The 16,549-nt window shown below is 43.0% G+C and overlaps 1 protein-coding gene across 1 annotated transcript; it reads left to right on the top strand.

The window, feature by feature from the left end:
• The first annotated feature begins 643 nt into the window (after positions 1-643).
• Apod (apolipoprotein D) lies at positions 644-16,073 on the top strand. Its single transcript, XM_047565076.1, has 5 exons — positions 644-799; positions 3,960-4,109; positions 9,173-9,294; positions 12,775-12,863; positions 15,572-16,073. Exons 2-5 carry the CDS (start codon positions 3,987-3,989, stop codon positions 15,805-15,807), a joined length of 570 nt encoding a protein of 189 aa, XP_047421032.1. The 5' UTR covers positions 644-799; positions 3,960-3,986; the 3' UTR covers positions 15,808-16,073.
• Positions 16,074-16,549: the final 476 nt, after the last annotated feature.

The raw sequence follows: 16,549 nt of genomic DNA, 5'->3' as shown, positions 1-16,549 counted from the left end.
CACTCCCTATCCCCAAACAGTACCTGACTACCTAGAATGTAGCTGAAAGGGTCATAAAGGGTGCGGAGAGGGTCCTGCAGAGAACACCCTGGGTGCACTCCACTTTAACCCCACTTGTTTCAGAACCTGTATGTCCTTCACATCCAGTTCTGGGGAGACTGAGGCCCAGACAAGCAGGAACCTGCCCTGGTTCACATAGTAAACTGACTGTGATTCCTAATCTGGCCCTGTTACCTTAGCCACATTCCAGGCCAGGGACTAACTATATAGGGTGGAGTCCCTGCTCCATTTCAGGAAATGGGATTGTTGATTTTTCATTTACATAAAAATGAAAAATAAATACCAGATGTTTGAAAGCATATTACAACTCATCTTGTGGGAGCTAAAAGTACATTCTGAAAAAAACTAAATTAAAAAATCCACAGTCAAAAAGCGTCCTCTCTCTCTCTCTCTCTCTCTCTCTCTCTCTCTCTCTCTGTGCCTCTCTCTACACACACACACACACACACACACACACACACACACACACACAATATCTCATTGTTTATTCTTCAGGGAGCAGCTGTGAAGGAAATTGGGGGAGGGGCCAGACACAAGGTCCCATCTTTGTATTTCATACAGAGCTAAGCTTTTAGGCCAGCCTTCCTGAACTGTAGGGGGTGTGGCATGCATGACAAGTCAACATCAATGACCCAGTGGAAGCTTATAAAATAACGGGTGAAGCTGGTCACAAAGACAGGCACCTCAGTTTTGGTGTTTCTGCATGTGGGAACTGCCTTCGTCTTGATTTTTTAAAAAGGTATGTACTATAGCTTTAATTTTCACTTATGATAAATGATGCTTAAAATAGAGACAGATTGATTTTCCATTGCCCCTTTTTGCTATAACGTATAACTACCACTGATCAAAAGCTTGTGCAGTGCCTTTACAGACTTGATCTCATTTTTCCTCAAACTTACAAGGTAGTATGTATAATTAGTGCCACTTCGAAGGTAAGAAAACAAAGTTTCAAATATGCTAAGCAGCTGGCCTATGAGAAGACCAAGCTCAAGGTCAACTCACCCCAATGTCTTCTCTTTCCCTATGGCCTCCTCTACGAAATGAGATGATAGGAATTAATTATATGAGAAAAAAATGCATTCAGCAATATGGTACAAAAATATTTTGTTCAAAAGATGCAGTTCTTGTTAGACTCAGGGTTAAATGAGTTTTTAAGACCTATTTACCTGCAGAAACACGGTTTATTTTATCATTTGAGTCTCAAACTCTCTTCCTTAATGTTCTTCAGTTCCTTGAGATCAGATTTATGCCCAAAATGACACCCAGGTACTCTTGGGAGACTGGAACTTAAATTCTGGCTTTACAACTTACCAGAAAGTAACCTGGACAAATTTACCTCATTGGGTACAAGGAGAATATCAGCACAGATTGCTTCCAGATGATATGATACAGATTCAGGGCAGACAGGCTCAACACGGAGGCCAGGTTTCCCAGGAAGATGTTTGATGAATGTGAGCAGCAATTCTTCCAGTTAGTATCCCAGTGTACCTTAGAAGAACTACTTTTAAATTATCTAATATTCAGTTTACAATAATATTTAAATTTTACTTATTTATTTATTTATTTTGGTACTGGAGATTAAACCCCATGGCTCTTTACTACTGAACTACATCCCAAGAGACAGGGCCTCGCTAAGTTGCCTAGGCTGTCCTGGAACTTGTGATCCTCCTGTTTCAACCTCCCAAATTGCTGGATTACAGGGAAGTGCCAGAGTGCCCAGCTTAAATTATATTTATTTTTAGAAATAAACTTCTCATTAGGATAATCTTCCTATGGGTATCAGAAGGAGATGCAAAAACATACATGCCATAAATAATTTGTGTTTTACCCAAGTTCATGCATATTTGTTACCAACGCAGTCAGTGTTAGGGAATGCGAATGGAAGGAGCATGGAAAACCATGCTGGATGCTATCAGCCCTTCCTCCCTTGAGAAGTTTTAACCACAGGAACAAAGCTCCTGCAACCAAAAGTCTTTGGAAGAGATGCGATCAAGGGGAGTTAGCCTCTTTCTGAAATCCTCCTACAGAGCTCAAGAGTGTGTTTCAGCCCACAAGAGAACTTTTTGTATTAAGACATTTGTCATAATAAGATAGGAAACTGACTTTTGTCACAGTTGCATGGTGAAGTGGGACTCTCCAGGTCACAGAGGCAAGCAAACCTAAGGTGGTAGGAAAGAGAGAGTATGGTTCAGGGACTGCAGGTGGAGAGCTGGACATAGGGCCATGTTCCAGTTCTGGCCTTGGCTGGGCCTTAGTTTCCCCATCTGCACATCTGGCAAGGAGGTGCTGGGTCCTGTCCAGTCTTGGGGACCTTATAAAATGTGGATACGTATGTCAAAAGTAAAAGTCCATTGCTCTGGGCAAAGTCCTTTGCCTGGGCTTCTGGGTAGAGCTCCTGAGGTTCCAAGAAACTCTTGAAAATGGATCCAAACATTTGTGGATTTAGGCCAGAAATCCACAAACCCTCCAACTTCCAGAAGGTTAGAAGACAGGAGTTATTTACACAGTGGTGGAAGCTGATGGGAAACGGAGCCTCAAAGACTAAGGGAGGTGGTCCTGCTGCAGGCTTGCTCTAGAGAGACTCAGCAGCCACCCCTCCCATCCCACCCCAGCTGGCAGCTTTCGCTCATTACATAACTGTTCTTTTGAAAACCAGGCAACAAAAAGCTCCAGAAGAAAAGCTATTGATTATTAAAGTTATTTGGAGGTTTAGAGACTCATAATAAAGTGGTTATAATTATTCCTGTATGACACATCCTTTTAAATGTTCAAATCTGAGAACATTTTGCTTGCATTGACTCAGTCGTCTTCATCGCAGGGAGAAAGGCAGAGAGCTGGAAATAGCTCATGGCAGCTACAGGCAGGGAGTCAGAAGGAAGGGAACAGAACTGAAGCAAGCCAGTGAAGGAAGCGGGGAGGAGACCCAGAGGCCCAGAGTTCGGACACAGGGAAGCCAGCACTCCTCCCCCTCCTCAAAGTCAGCCTCTGCTGCTGGAAGACCCTTTGGTTGAAATGCTTGGTGCACAGTTTCACAACAGCTGACAGTCCTTCTCTGGTTAGATGCCCATCTTCTGTGAAAAATATCCTCAACATAAAAATTTAGGGAAATAGGATTCTGTTTCCACCCTCCATAACTAGCGTTTTTTGAACATGTACTCTGTGTAAGACACTGTCTTCAGTACTCTCCCTATATTATCTCATTTAATTCTCACAAATTCACTAGATAGGCTTGATTATTATTCCTACTTTACAGGCAAAGAAAGTAAGGCATAATTTGGACACAATTATATTTGGTAGGTGGCAAAGTCAGAATCCAAACCGGTCAGAGTAGCTCTGGGGTCTCTGGAAGTTGCTCCCTGTTAAGATTTCCAGGCCATTCTTGGGTTGGTAGAACAGCCAGCCTGGTAAGATTGGCGCAGGCAAAGGTGCGTGGGGATGAGGGGACATTTCCCTTATGAATCTCATAGGACACTTAATGTTATGCATGGTTTTGTTGTTTTGTTTTTTCCTTCCACAGGCTGTTCGAAGGCTTCAAGCTTCCCCTCTGTTTATCCCCCCATACACGTTGTTTCTGTTCATTCAACAAGTACCTACTGAACCTGACACTTTGAGGTCCTAGGGATGATTCTAAAGAGAATCAGGCATTCTGCCCACCCTGGAAACGCATAATGAGGTGGGGGTGGGGTGCAAATCCATCCAGTACGCTCTAATACAGGCAGGAGGTGTGTGCTTGGAGGTCCATGACTGGGCAGAAGGTCTCAGCTGTGGACAATCAGGAGGCTGCCCCTGAAGGATGCAGGCTCAGGGGTTGGAAGAGGGGAAGGCCACCTGCTGAGGGACCAGCCTCAGCCCTCGTGTGTCCCTGGAGGCTCCAGCTGCTCTGTTTCCCACAATTCCAGGCTCCCTCTGCATCTGCCAGCCCCAAGATGGTCACAATGCTGTTGCTGCTTTCTGCGCTTCTGGGCCTCTTCTCTGCGGCTGAAGGACAAACGTTCCATCTTGGGAAATGTCCGACTCCTCCAGTGCAGGAGAACTTTGACGTGTATAAGGTGTGGTAAAAGGCTAACCTCCCATTTCTTCTGCTATGTCCTATTTGAATAAGCATTCTACAGATTCAGTTGTATTATTCTGCTTCAATCTCCAAAGCAAGATTTGGGACAAGTATTCATCTTATTTTGGGCTTCGCCAAAGCCAACTTTGAGGCTAGGACGGGATGGGGAGTTTTTGACCCATGATTCCAGGAATCACATGTGGGAAAGGGCATGTGGAAATTGATCCTCAGATGGCAGAGAAGCAATAAAAGGTGAACAACAGGGTTCCTGTCTTGTTGGCGATCCTCTGAGAAAATCAATAGAATGCACCTCGACTTGTCCCATGGCATTGGCCAGGCTCTCTGGGAGAGAGAGACGTGAATGTCAGGGAGGGGCTGGCAGTGTGTGTGATTGTCCAATGGCTGAAGAGAACTGGAGTGCGGCTGGTAGGATATGGGTGGGGCATTGATTGTGGTGCTAAGTACTATTATTCCTGTTCTACAGAGGCTCCCTCGCAGGGAACACAGCTAACAAATACAAAACCCAACTTTCCAAAGGGTAGGAAACTCAAGCATTACTCAAACAGGACCTAGGAAAGATCAGAACTCCCCAAGGGAATTTCTTGTTACCTTCACTTAAAAGATACTAATAAAACCAGCTCCCCCATAAATAGTCTCTCTTCCTGGGATGGGGACAGAGGGAGCAGCAGAGAGAGGCAGCTAGCTCAGGAGACTGAGGCAGGATGTTCGCAAGTTCAAAAGCCAGCCTCAGCAACTTAGCAAGGCCCTAAGCAACTTAGTGAGGCCCTGTCTCTAAATGAAATATAAAAATGGGTTGGGGATGTGGCTCAGCGGTTGAGGGCCCCTGGGTTCAATCCCTGGTACTGGACCCCCCCGAAACTACACACTTGGTATGAGTAATGCTGAAGTAACCAGCAGTCGCTGGCAGCTCAGCATCAATGAGTGTTGGGACCTAGCAGGAATGGTTTAGGTGGAGGTGAGGGAAGAGCTTGAAGCCTGAGCCGGGTGGGCCACAGCACCATCAGCAGGCCTGACAGAGCTCCCACAGGTGAGGCAGGAAGAGGAAGTGGACCTTGAAGTCTACATTGACTTGTTCCACTAATATTTTAAGGTCTGATCTCTTTGTTCATAGAAGCCTGGCAGACTACAAAGAAGCTTTACAGAAAGATCCAGGAAATTTGAGTTACCTTTTAGTTTTGGGATAAAAATTTCAAGACACTCTGACAATTATAATTGATCAATATTTACAAAAGTCCTTTAAGTACTGAAACAGAATTTTTAAAATAAAGATTTTATTGAGATTAATTCAAACATATCATTCACGTTTTAAAAGCATTTTTTCCACTTTTAGTGGTTTTTTTAATTATATTCACGATCACCCAACCATCACCACAAACAATTTTAGAATGTTTTCATCATTCCCCCACCCAAAACTCCTGACCCATTAATGGTTATGTTTCCTATCTCCCCAGCCTTTCCATCTCCAGGCAACAAATAATCTATTTTCTGTCTCTGTGAATTTGCCTATTCTGGGCATTGCACAGAAATGGAATCATACTCTATGTTGTCTTTTGTGACTGATTTCTTAACATATTTTCAAGATTCATTCTTGTTGCAGCATGTATCAGTATTCCATTTCTTTTATTGCCAAATAATATGCTACTTTGTGGATTATGCCTTGTTTTATTTGTTCATCATTTGAGTTGTTTTACTTTTTTACTATTACCAGATGTATGATTTGCAAATATATTTTTTCCTATTCTGTGGAATTTTTAGCTTTATTGATGTGCCCTTTGAAACACAAAGGTTTCTGTATTACTGAAGTCCAATCTATCTACTTTCTTCTTTTGTTGCTTTTGGTTTTGGTGTCATACCTAAAAATCCATTGCCTAATCCAAGATTATACAGATTTACTCTGATATTTTCTTTGGAACATTTTATAGTTTACTCTTACATTTAAGTCTGACTCATTTTAAGTTAAATTTTGTGTGTAATGTAATGTAAGGTCCAACTTCATTCTTTTGCATGAAGATTTTTAGTTGTCCCAGCATGGTTAGTAAATACTTTAATTCCCCTATTGACTAGTCTTAGTATCCTTATGGAAAGTCACTTGACCATATATGCAAGTGTTTATTTCTGGACTCTCAATTCTAATCTATTGGTCTACATGTCTGTATTTATGCCAGTACCACCCAGTCTTGATTGCTATAGTTCTGTTGTTGTTTTGTTTTGTTTTTGTTTTTGTTTAATACTGGAAATTTAACCCAAAGCATTGTACCTCTCTATCCCTTTTGATTTTTATTTTGAGATAGTGTCTCTAAATTGTCAAAGCTGGCCTCAAACTTGTGATCCTCTTGTCTCAGCCTCCCAGGTTGCTGGGATTACAGGTGTGCATCATGCCCAGCTACTATAGCTTTTGGAGTAAGTTTTGGAATGAGAATGTATAAGTTCTCCAACTTTACTTTTATGACTATTCTGAGTCCCTTGTATTTTTATGTAAATTTTAGGATCAGCTTATCAATTTAGGCAGAGAAGCCATACAGATTGCATAGATAATAAAGAATAATTTGAAGAGTATTGCTAGTTAACAATATTAAATATTTTGATTCATGAACATAGACTATGTTTTCACTTAGAAATTTGATTTGACAATATTTTGTAGTTTTCAGAGTATATGTTTTGTATATCTTTGGGTAAATTTATACTTAAATATTTTATTCTTTTCAAGTTATTTTAAATGGAACTTTCTTAATTTCACTTGAAAATTATTCATAGCAAACATACAAATACATTTGATTTTGACAAATTGATCTTATATCTGTTCACCTTGCTGAACTCATCAGTTGAAAAGTTAATTTTTTAAAGATTCCTTAGGATTTTCTGTATACAAGAATATGTCACCTATAAACAGAGATAATTTTACTTTTCTTTCTTTCTAGGATTCTTTTTAAACATTGAATTCTCTTTATATAGATAGAGAAACTGTGACCCCCCAAAATTAAGAGGACTTCACAGAAATAATATGAAATCATGCAAGCATAACACGAAAATTAATTTCTCATCTCCGAACTTCTTTTCTGGAGAATCATGCTTCCTTAGTTTTAATCGTGGAGCTTTGAAGTCAGTTGGACCATGATAGAATTAGTTTAAATGTACTAAAAGATGAGAATGCCTATGAAACCAGTTGACCTTATTCATTGGTTCTTTAAATGATTGTTGAGTGATTTTAATTGAAAGGTGTGGTTTAATAAATGAGTGGGAAATTTATGGTCATAAATGTGGGCATGTATTTGAGCAGAGAGCCATGTGACTGAAGCAATAGTGCCACCTGTTTGCAGTATGCTCTCTTTTCATGTTCTGACTTTTTGAAGGTTAGTTCAATCTCTTTAATTTTGTTAATACATTCTTAAATTTCTAAAATAATTTCAGTGAATATTTTGACTAAGTAAATATATTCACATGGTTCAAAATTTTTAAATTCCTAAAGAGCATACAAGGAAAAGTTTCTCATCTGTCCTTGTGCCTCTGTTTCCCTTTCCAGGAGCAACCAGTAAAAACTATGTGTTTATCTTTTTGGAGATAATATATATGCAAACAAAAAAATGTGTAAAATCGTGATAGCAGAATAATGACTTCCAAAGAAGCCATGCCCAAATCCCTGGAGCCCGTGCATATGTTACTTTCATGGAAAAAGGGATTGCAGATGCAACTAAATAATGACCTAGATATGGCCAGATTAGCCTGGAGATCCAGGTGGAACCAATTTAATCACATAACGCCTTAGAAGCAGAGAGTTTCTGAGCCGTGGTCAGAAAGGTTTGCTGAAGGAATAAGACTGAGAACAGCCATGGAAGGATTTGACCTGCTTTAGCTGGCTTTGAAAATGGATGAAGGGGGTTCCAAGCCTAGGAATGCAGGCGACCTCTATACCCTGGAAAAGGCAAGGAAATCCATTCTCCCTGGAGTCTCCAGAAAGAAATGTTTCCAACATCTTGATTTAGCTAGTGAGACTAGGATCAGACTTCTGGCTTACAAAACTATAAGATAATAAATCTGTGTTTTAAAATTGTTGTAATTTATTGTAGCAACGACAGAAAGCCAATATAATAAGCTCTCCCCCTCATTTTTATTCAAAAGTAGTTAAATATGCACACCATTTTGTACCTGGCTCTTTTTTAAATTAAATATCTCTCAGAGATCATTGCATATAACTCTTTTAAAAGAGGATCATAAAATTCCATGGGATGGATACCCCACCACTCATTCATCCAGTCCCTTAGACTGCTTCCTGTCTTTTATTGTTACAAATGGTACTGCCATGAATAACTTATACATACATCATTTTTTTAAATAGCAGGAGATACATTCCCAGAAGTGAAATTCCTGAGCCAACGAGTATATGTATTTTTAGTTTTGCTGGATAGTGCCAAACTGTCCTCTGCAGAGGGTGTAAATTAGTTCAGTCTCTATGCAAGATGGGCCTGAAAGCAGGAGAGTGCCTTTTCCCCAATCCCCTCTTGGGCACAGGGGCTTCCTTAAAGTCAATGGAGTGCACGTGAAAAGGATTCATGTCTTACAACTCCTGAGCACCTGCCAGGAGGCTTTGTGACCAACTCCCTGTTCAGGGTCATTCAAGGAAAGAGGACCAACTCTGGAGTGTTCATGTCCCATAGTCAACACATCTGCCTTTGTACAAAATTCGAAGATATCTTGTAGAATCATAAAATATTTGAGATGAAAGGTGCTTTCCATCATCCAGACCAAAACCTTTTATAGAGTTTAAAATTTCACTCAGATTTTGGCCAAGTAGGACAGACACTGAGAACATATCTAAATAAAGAGCCCTTTAGGAATAGAATGTAGTATTCAACCAGAGTCCGCACATCCGATGTGCTTGTTCTCATTTGAATCAATATCTTGCTCAGTTGGTGCTGGGAACAATGCAGCCCATTTTTGCCTGGTTTCCCCAGGAAAGGGCTTTGCTTCTGAAGACAACAATGGGGAAGAGCTCGCAGGTCTCCAGAGAGCCACAGGGTTTTGCTCTGCTTGTTGTCTCTGCAGTATCTTGGAAGATGGTACGAAATTGAGAAGATCCCAGTGAGCTTTGAGAAAGGAAACTGCATCCAAGCCAACTACTCACTAATGGAAAACGGAAAAATCAAAGTGCTAAACCAGGAGTTAAGGTAAGTGATGATGCATATCCGGAGCCAGGCCAGGGCATTGTCCTGGAGTGGCCGGCCGGTGCTCATGCTGTCAGACACAGGGGGTTGGGACCATCTCTGGGGCCAGGCAGGGACATTTAGGACTAGAATACACTCATTCCTTTCCTTAACCACTTGCTGGGCACCTGTTGGATGCCAGACACTGGGAGAAACATGGGGACTCTGGAGTAACCCAAAGTGTCAGCATCCCTCCCCTAGTGGCAAAATGGAAACTCCAGTAGCAAAGGATATTGGGACCACCTGTCTGACCTCCAAAGCAAGAGAGATACCTTTTCTTTACCAGCTACTGACAGGGCATCCACCTTTGCTCAAATACTTCCAGAAAGTGCCCATTCTTTGCCTTCTGCCACGGTTTATCCCATCTTTAGGCAGCTTTGCCTATTCGAAAACTCCTTTACTTATTAAGCAAAAATCATATACCTGTGCATACATATATATACTCCAGGTTATATAAACAGGATATCCTAGAGAAATGTACATTTCTATTACTGAGGGTTTCTTACATTGATATTTGATCCAAAGATTTACACTTTGGAAAGCAAACATAAACTTAAGAGCCCCAGGAAGAAATCCATACCTATCCTCCATTGAAAAATAGTAGCACCAACAAACAGATTTAAGCATTTCCTATGTGAAAGGGACTATTTTATGTGTGTGTACATATTGCACATATGTGTGTCTGTCTGAAAATAAATATATATTCATTTAATTCCCATAACAACTCTGAAGTAGGTACTATTATTAGCCTCCTTTTTATGGATAAGAAAACTTAGGTACAGAGAGGTAAAGTAACTTGTCCAAGGGCCACACAGCTGATAAGTGATGAAACATATTTGAACCAGGAGAAATGAAATGGGGAAGATAATACAAGACACAGATGAAAGAAGGGCTAGGGTTGAAGGGCTGTCTTTCTTGTTCTCTAGAGGATCTGAGAAATGTTTCACCTCCAAGAAATCAACCATAACCCAGCCCGGAAGTGCCTGGGCTCACAAAGGCCTTCTTCAGTCATCTCAGCCTCCATTAACCTTCCCGTGAGCCAGGACCCAGCCCTGACTCCCTGACCTGCAGAAATAAGAGAAGCAAAATAGGGATCTTGAGGGCCTCAAAGAAAACTCCAGCTCATCTCAGAGCCCTCCTGTGGGAACTGAGGCACAGATAGATGCCCAGAGAACTCACAGTTTTACAGTCCCATATAAGTCACCTGCCCCTCACCATAATGAAATTCCTGAGGCAATTAACTTATAAAAATAAAAAAAAAATTTATTTTGGCTCATGGTTTTGTAGGTTCCAGTTCAAGATCTAAGTGGCCCTGTTCTTTGGGCCTCTGGCAATGGTGACACATCATGGAGGGAGTGCGTGGCACAGTGAACTATTCACCTCAGAAGCCAGGAAGCAAAAAAAAGAGACAGGAAGAGATCAGGGTTCCACAGTCTCTTCAAAGACATGTGTCCATTAACCTAAGGACCTCCCACTAGGCCACACCTCCTAAAGTCTCCAACACCTCCCAATAATGCCACCCTGGGGACCAAGCCTTGAACACATGAACCTTTGGGGGACACTTTCCTAAACCATAGCAGGCCCCAAAGTTGTCATGACCTCACTTTAAATATTTTGACCCATTTTAAGACCAAGAGTCAGACAATGACAGGTATACCAAACGCATGAGCTTCTCCCACCTCTCCTCTGGAGGTGGTCTGGAGCCCTCTTGAACTGCATCCTAAGTATTAGGTTGCTTCGCCTCTAGGGTTGCATTTAAGACACAGAACCCATGGAGCAAAGTTTTGTAGTTCAGTAAAATGGTATGGTTTCTCCTTCCAAGAAGACTGTAGAATAGGGGTAGCCATGGCAGGGGTCTCAGCCAGAATCAGGGAAACTGAAGGCCAAAACAGCTGACACAGCATTGGAATATGAAGGATCTGGACTTCAGAGTTTGGCTGCTTGATTTTAAATCCTTGTTCTTCCATTTAGTATGTGATCTGGGATTAGCAAGGGTCTTTCTTCAGGCAATAATAATAGCATCTACCTCCATGGGGCTGTTTGAGCATTAAATGATGTAGCATCTATGAAGCTCTTAGAACAGTGTGGGGCACGTAGCAATCATTTAATAAACATAATGTCTTGTGTTGAGGCTGCTGCTACATCCTTGAAAATACCAATTCATTTTCCCATGAACGAACTGTGAGTTTGTGATCAGAGACCTGTGATTTTGAAACTGTTCTGGAACAAAACGTGAATGATGGTAAAAGGACAGGAGTGTATTGGGAAGAGCCTGGTGTGTTGCTAAGTTACCATCCATAGATAGAAAGAGACTAGGTTACCCATCTGCCTTAGTTCCAGGTGAGAGAGCAGGGCACGGTCTCTGGCCCTACGTGGTGACAAGCAGACAATGCTACAGGAATATCGGAGTACATGTCCCAGTCTCCCTTGCCCTTCACTTATTGTCTGATGTCTAAGACATCCATCCCCACTAACCATCTCACTAACCTACTAGCTCTTTAATACATAAACTGCTCTAATTTTAGTCTGCCTGCCCTCCTCCGGGCAGCTGCTCTGCCAGATCCCTGATGCCTGAGAACCCTCCCTTTTCTGTCCCCCGTCTCCTCTTCCCTCTCTCCCCCAGTTTCATTCACAGGCCATTGGGAGAAATGGGGCAGGTCCCTTCAAAAGGGTGGAAGTGTTTCATTCAATCCAAGGCCATCACTTTTAAGATATGCCACCATTTTATATGCCACTAAGAAAGAAATGACACTGCCAATTATGAGCATCAGGTGGCATCAATTGTAAGATGGGCATTTCTTCAATTTCATGTCTCTGAGATCTGGGCTTACCTGAGAATTACCGAGGCAAGTCAGTATCTCCTGGCAAACTGCTTTACCTGCCCTTAGTGTCCCTCAGACACTTGCTGAACTGGATGGGGTTTCAGGCCCCCTGATGGTACAGAGTGTCACATGACATCACTGAGGTCCCAAGGGAGAAAAGCTTGTGGAACCCCAGGCTCCCTCCCCTTTTGCATTATTTTTAGTGATCGAGTTCGTCATTTGTAAAGAAGTGAATCTTTGTTTGGTGGGTTGCTTGCTTTGTGCTCCCCTTCTCTTGTACTCCTGTTCTGTTTGGAGCCTGGGAGAGGAACGGTCCTGAAAGACAGACAGTTCAAAAGGAGTAAGAGGTCCTAACACACTATCCAGTCCAAAGTATTTCCACTGTTGCTTCTTATCACTCCACCACGGTCTGCCATCACTTGGTCTCAGACAGTCACAGAAGAAAGGGCAGGAAACATTGCCAGGATCTAGCCGCCTTCTGAGAGCCTCACATCAGAAAGTACCATGTTGGCCACCATGGTCCTTAAAAGCACAGATCTTGCATTTTTTGATTTTTTTGGTTTTAAATGTCCTTTATTTCCTTTTATCCTTTCTTTCTTCCTTTCTTTTAAACTCACTGCAGAAATGATGGAACCGTGAATCAAATTGAAGGTGAAGCCACCCAGATCAACATCACAGAGCCTGCAAAACTGGGAGTTAAGTTTTACCAGTGTAAGTATCCACTTCTCTCAGAAGGTTTCAGAGACAGGAGATATGCAAATTGGAGGCTAGAGCCCTGGGTTGGAATGCTCTGGTCACATCTGATTGTCATCCATAATGACTGGATACATAATAATTTCTTGAGCACCTACTGTATGCCATGCATTGGGATAGGCCCCTGGGATGCAATGCAGACAGAGTACATTCTAGTGTGGATAGTGAAAAGTAACCAGGAGATATCTGTGAAACTATGGTCAATGTTCCAGTAGATAAGACTCAAATGGAAAAATAATAGGGTAGAAGCAGCAGGAGACCCCATCCAGTCTTATTTCTCAGGGGAAACTGAGGTCTACAAAGAAGTAAATGTTAGCAGAACGAGTAGCATTCCTAAAAGCTTGGAGGCAAGAGTCAGAGAGCGAAGGCTATTTTGAGTCCTAGCTCTGTCCCTTTCTAGTCACATTGTTGCAACTCTGAGAGATATTTAATCAGAGGCCTCTGCCCTCTGAGTTCTGAGTTAACCCGGAATGGACACAGGCAGCAGAGCAAGTGCCAGATGTGTCTCTGATGTAGATACCCTTCAGCTCGACGTAGGAGGTTTTCTAAAGCTGAAAGTGCTTGGGGGCCCTTCTTTCTACCTAGAGAACTGACACTGAAGTCACAGCTGCAAAAGAAGTCATCCTCACTCTCCACCCTTGTCACCCCTCCCCTCCATACCAGTCAAGCCCCTAGAGTCGGGCAGAGAGGAAGTTCTTATTTATAGACCAAGAAAGGAATGCTGGGAGGAGAAAGCATGTCTTCCCACACAGGACTAGGAGCAAATAACTTCACATGTACAAACCAGAGAGAACTGCCCAATGCCATGAAGACCAACTGGATGGCGCAGGCTCCAGAAACTGCCAAGGGCTTTGTACATACTCGTTCCTCTTCTCATTTTTACAAAGGAAGAAGTTTCAGGGCAGGAGGGCTGAGTGATGGGCAGGGACTGAGCTAATTAGTGGTAGAGTCTCCAAACTCTCAGTTGAGAGTTGTCCCATAACAAGATTGGGAAAATGATGGGAGATGGGAGTGAAGGTTCAATCTCATGCACGCGATCCTCATGAGGAAACCTGGGATAGGAGTCAACTAGGGAAGATGCAGTGGATGAGATTTATTCTGGCTGGAGGGTTTAGATGTTTGCACAGGACTTGTGGGGTGTGTCGGAGATTATGGGAAAGGTTGGATGTCCCAAATGAAGGGAATGGCATGAGAGATGCCTGGACACAGAAGTCTAGAGCAGGAGAGGGTACATGGAATGGGGGAGAGGGCCAAGGAGACTGTTGAGTGCATCACAACACCCTCATGCAATAGGAGAGTGTCGCAGTTCCCAACGAGAAAGAAATGTGGAAGTTCCCTGTGCTGAGAAGAGATATCTGGACAAACTTATTTTTGAGCACTAGACCCTATGACAGGATGTCCATGCCAGAGCATGTGTGGGTGGGACAGGATGCTGCACTAGAAGAGGTGGGTGGCCTCTTTTTCCAAAAATCACTCAGTGCTGACACACTCAGTCCAGCTGGGATGTGCAAAGCAGTTGACCCTCACAGTAGGTATTGGATGTGACTCTCTCTGGGTGAGTGAGGCAGGCAGGCAGGGCACCAACAGGGCTAGAAAGAAACAGCACTCAGTTCAGGTTCCCATGGAAGTTTCTCCCAACATCCTTCTGTAAACAGAAAACTGGTCCTCTGACCAACTCTCTTGTTTTCCTGATAACCTGCCGTGTCCTTAACCTGGACAAACTCTGTCCACCCACACAGCACCTCCTTAAGCCCACAGCTTCTCAGATCATTCACAAGTGCTGAGTTCTGGTTTTGATCTGGCAAACAAGAATTATTTTTGACTGGAGAAGCTGGGATGCTTGGAACTCAGGAAAGTGAATCACCCCTGACTGTATATGTGTCCACACCTTTTGTGCTTATGGGGTCAGCACACGGCTTTCTCCCACTTGACTGCATTCCACAGCTGAGCTGTGTTTTCCTTGGCTTGGACCTTGACTGTGGAGGTCAAGCTCACAGAGGAAGTTTCTAGATGGAGAGGACAAATCCACCATCTTTCCTCTTAAGGACCCTGTTCATCTTGGGTTCCAACACTTAAACAGATGTTGATTAATGAATCTTTATAGGCTCTTTGGGAGAAAAAACTCATAACCTGTCACCAATTGGCTTACCATATTCTTAGGAGTAGAAGGATTTGTGAAACCTATACGGTAAGAAAAAACAAAAATGTCAGCCTCCACCTCCTCCTTTGGGCAGGCTCTAGAGGAAGTTGGGTGGTACAGACTCAAAGCCTGGGATTCTTGGCCTGAGATTCTTGACTCCACTCAGCTAAGTGGCACCTCCATGTATATTGGTGCTAAGTGCAGCTTGTCGGTCCAAAGGGTCCACCTGAACACCCTGCTCCCCCTGCTACCAGAGAGGAAAGCCACAACAAAAGTTCTTAACTCTGGCTGCACATTAGAACCCCTGCAGAGCCTTAAAGTAACGATCACCTGCATATCTGAGTCTAGAGAAAGACAGGGGAAAGTGAGTTTAGTATCTTTCAAAGCCCCCAGATGATTCCCATGTAAAAACAGTTAAGAGCCACTGACCTAAAGAAATGGGTCCCCAAAGCCCCGCCTCCCAGGCCTGGAGGTGAGTTTTCTCTCACCCTGGTCCATCCTGACTCTGCCTTCTTCTGGTTCTCAGTGATGCCATCATCACCGTACTGGGTCCTGGCCACCGACTACGAGAACTACGCCCTGGTGTACTCCTGTACCACCATCATCTGGCTTTTTCACATGGATCATGTTTGGATCTTGGGAAGAAACCCTTATCTCCCCCAAGAAACTGTGACCTATCTAAAAAATATCCTGACTTCTAATAACATCAACATTGAGAAAATGACGAAGACAGATCAGGTGAACTGCCCCGAGTTCCTGTGAGGAGGCTCCCAAGGGAAGCTGCGTGTATCCCGGGTTACTTCTTTGGCTTTGCTTTCCCCCATCCCTCCCCACCCCTCCCCTCATAAAGACAAAACAACCATCCATGACAAGTCACTGCAAATACCAGAAGGGAAGTTTAACTGCAGAAACCAATGGAAAGAAACTCATGGAAAGCTGGTCCAAGCACTGCCATGCCCCACCCTGTCGCCTTGCTAGCCCAATAATAAACTTGTTGCTGAGCCACTGTGCTTACAGTGGATTCTGAATTGGATTGATTATTGTGGGATTTTTCACTGTGAACTTATATTTATCAGTGATAGAGCATTTGTCTCGCATGTGCGAGACCCTGGGTTTAATCTCCAGAATTCCCAGGACTAGGGGTTGTGGGTGGGGAATACATACATACACACACAAAGAAAGAGAGAGAGAGAGAAGTCTTTAACCAGTTATGTTGAGAAAAACCAAGCTCTGTATGGTCCTGATTTAAAAGTAGCAATCCTCTTCAGGAAGGGGAGAACTGATGGCAATGGCATTTTCTAGTGACCTGAATCAGGGTGCCCCCATTCTATAGTGGACGCTCCTCTAGGGGAATGACTTGAGTTCCGAGTCTCTGTCAGGCAGTTTCCTTGAAGCTTTTACTTTCTCATCAGGAAGTCTTCAGCGCAGGTTGAAGAATGACAATTCTTGGGTCTGTGCAAAGAAGAGGGGTATGAGGAAGATGATAGGGGGATTTTTTTAAAAG

Source organism: Sciurus carolinensis, chromosome 9 (assembly GCF_902686445.1).
Source record: "Sciurus carolinensis chromosome 9, mSciCar1.2, whole genome shotgun sequence".
Taxonomy (NCBI): Eukaryota; Metazoa; Chordata; class Mammalia; order Rodentia; family Sciuridae; genus Sciurus; species Sciurus carolinensis.
The sequence above is the reverse complement of the archived record's forward strand: the minus strand, read 5'-3'. Positions and strand labels throughout refer to the sequence as shown.

Bases quoted from the DNA above. Each gene is read 5' to 3' on its own strand.
- Apod (XM_047565076.1), top strand. From the start codon at position 3,987: ATGGTCACAATGCTGTTGCTGCTTTCTGCGCTTCTGGGCCTCTTCTCT. The intron at 4,110-9,172 runs GTGTGGTAAAAG...TTGTCTCTGCAG, and splicing joins AGAACTTTGACGTGTATAAG to TATCTTGGAAGATGGTACGA. The intron at 12,864-15,571 runs GTAAGTATCCAC...TCTGGTTCTCAG, and splicing joins GGGAGTTAAGTTTTACCAGT to TGATGCCATCATCACCGTAC.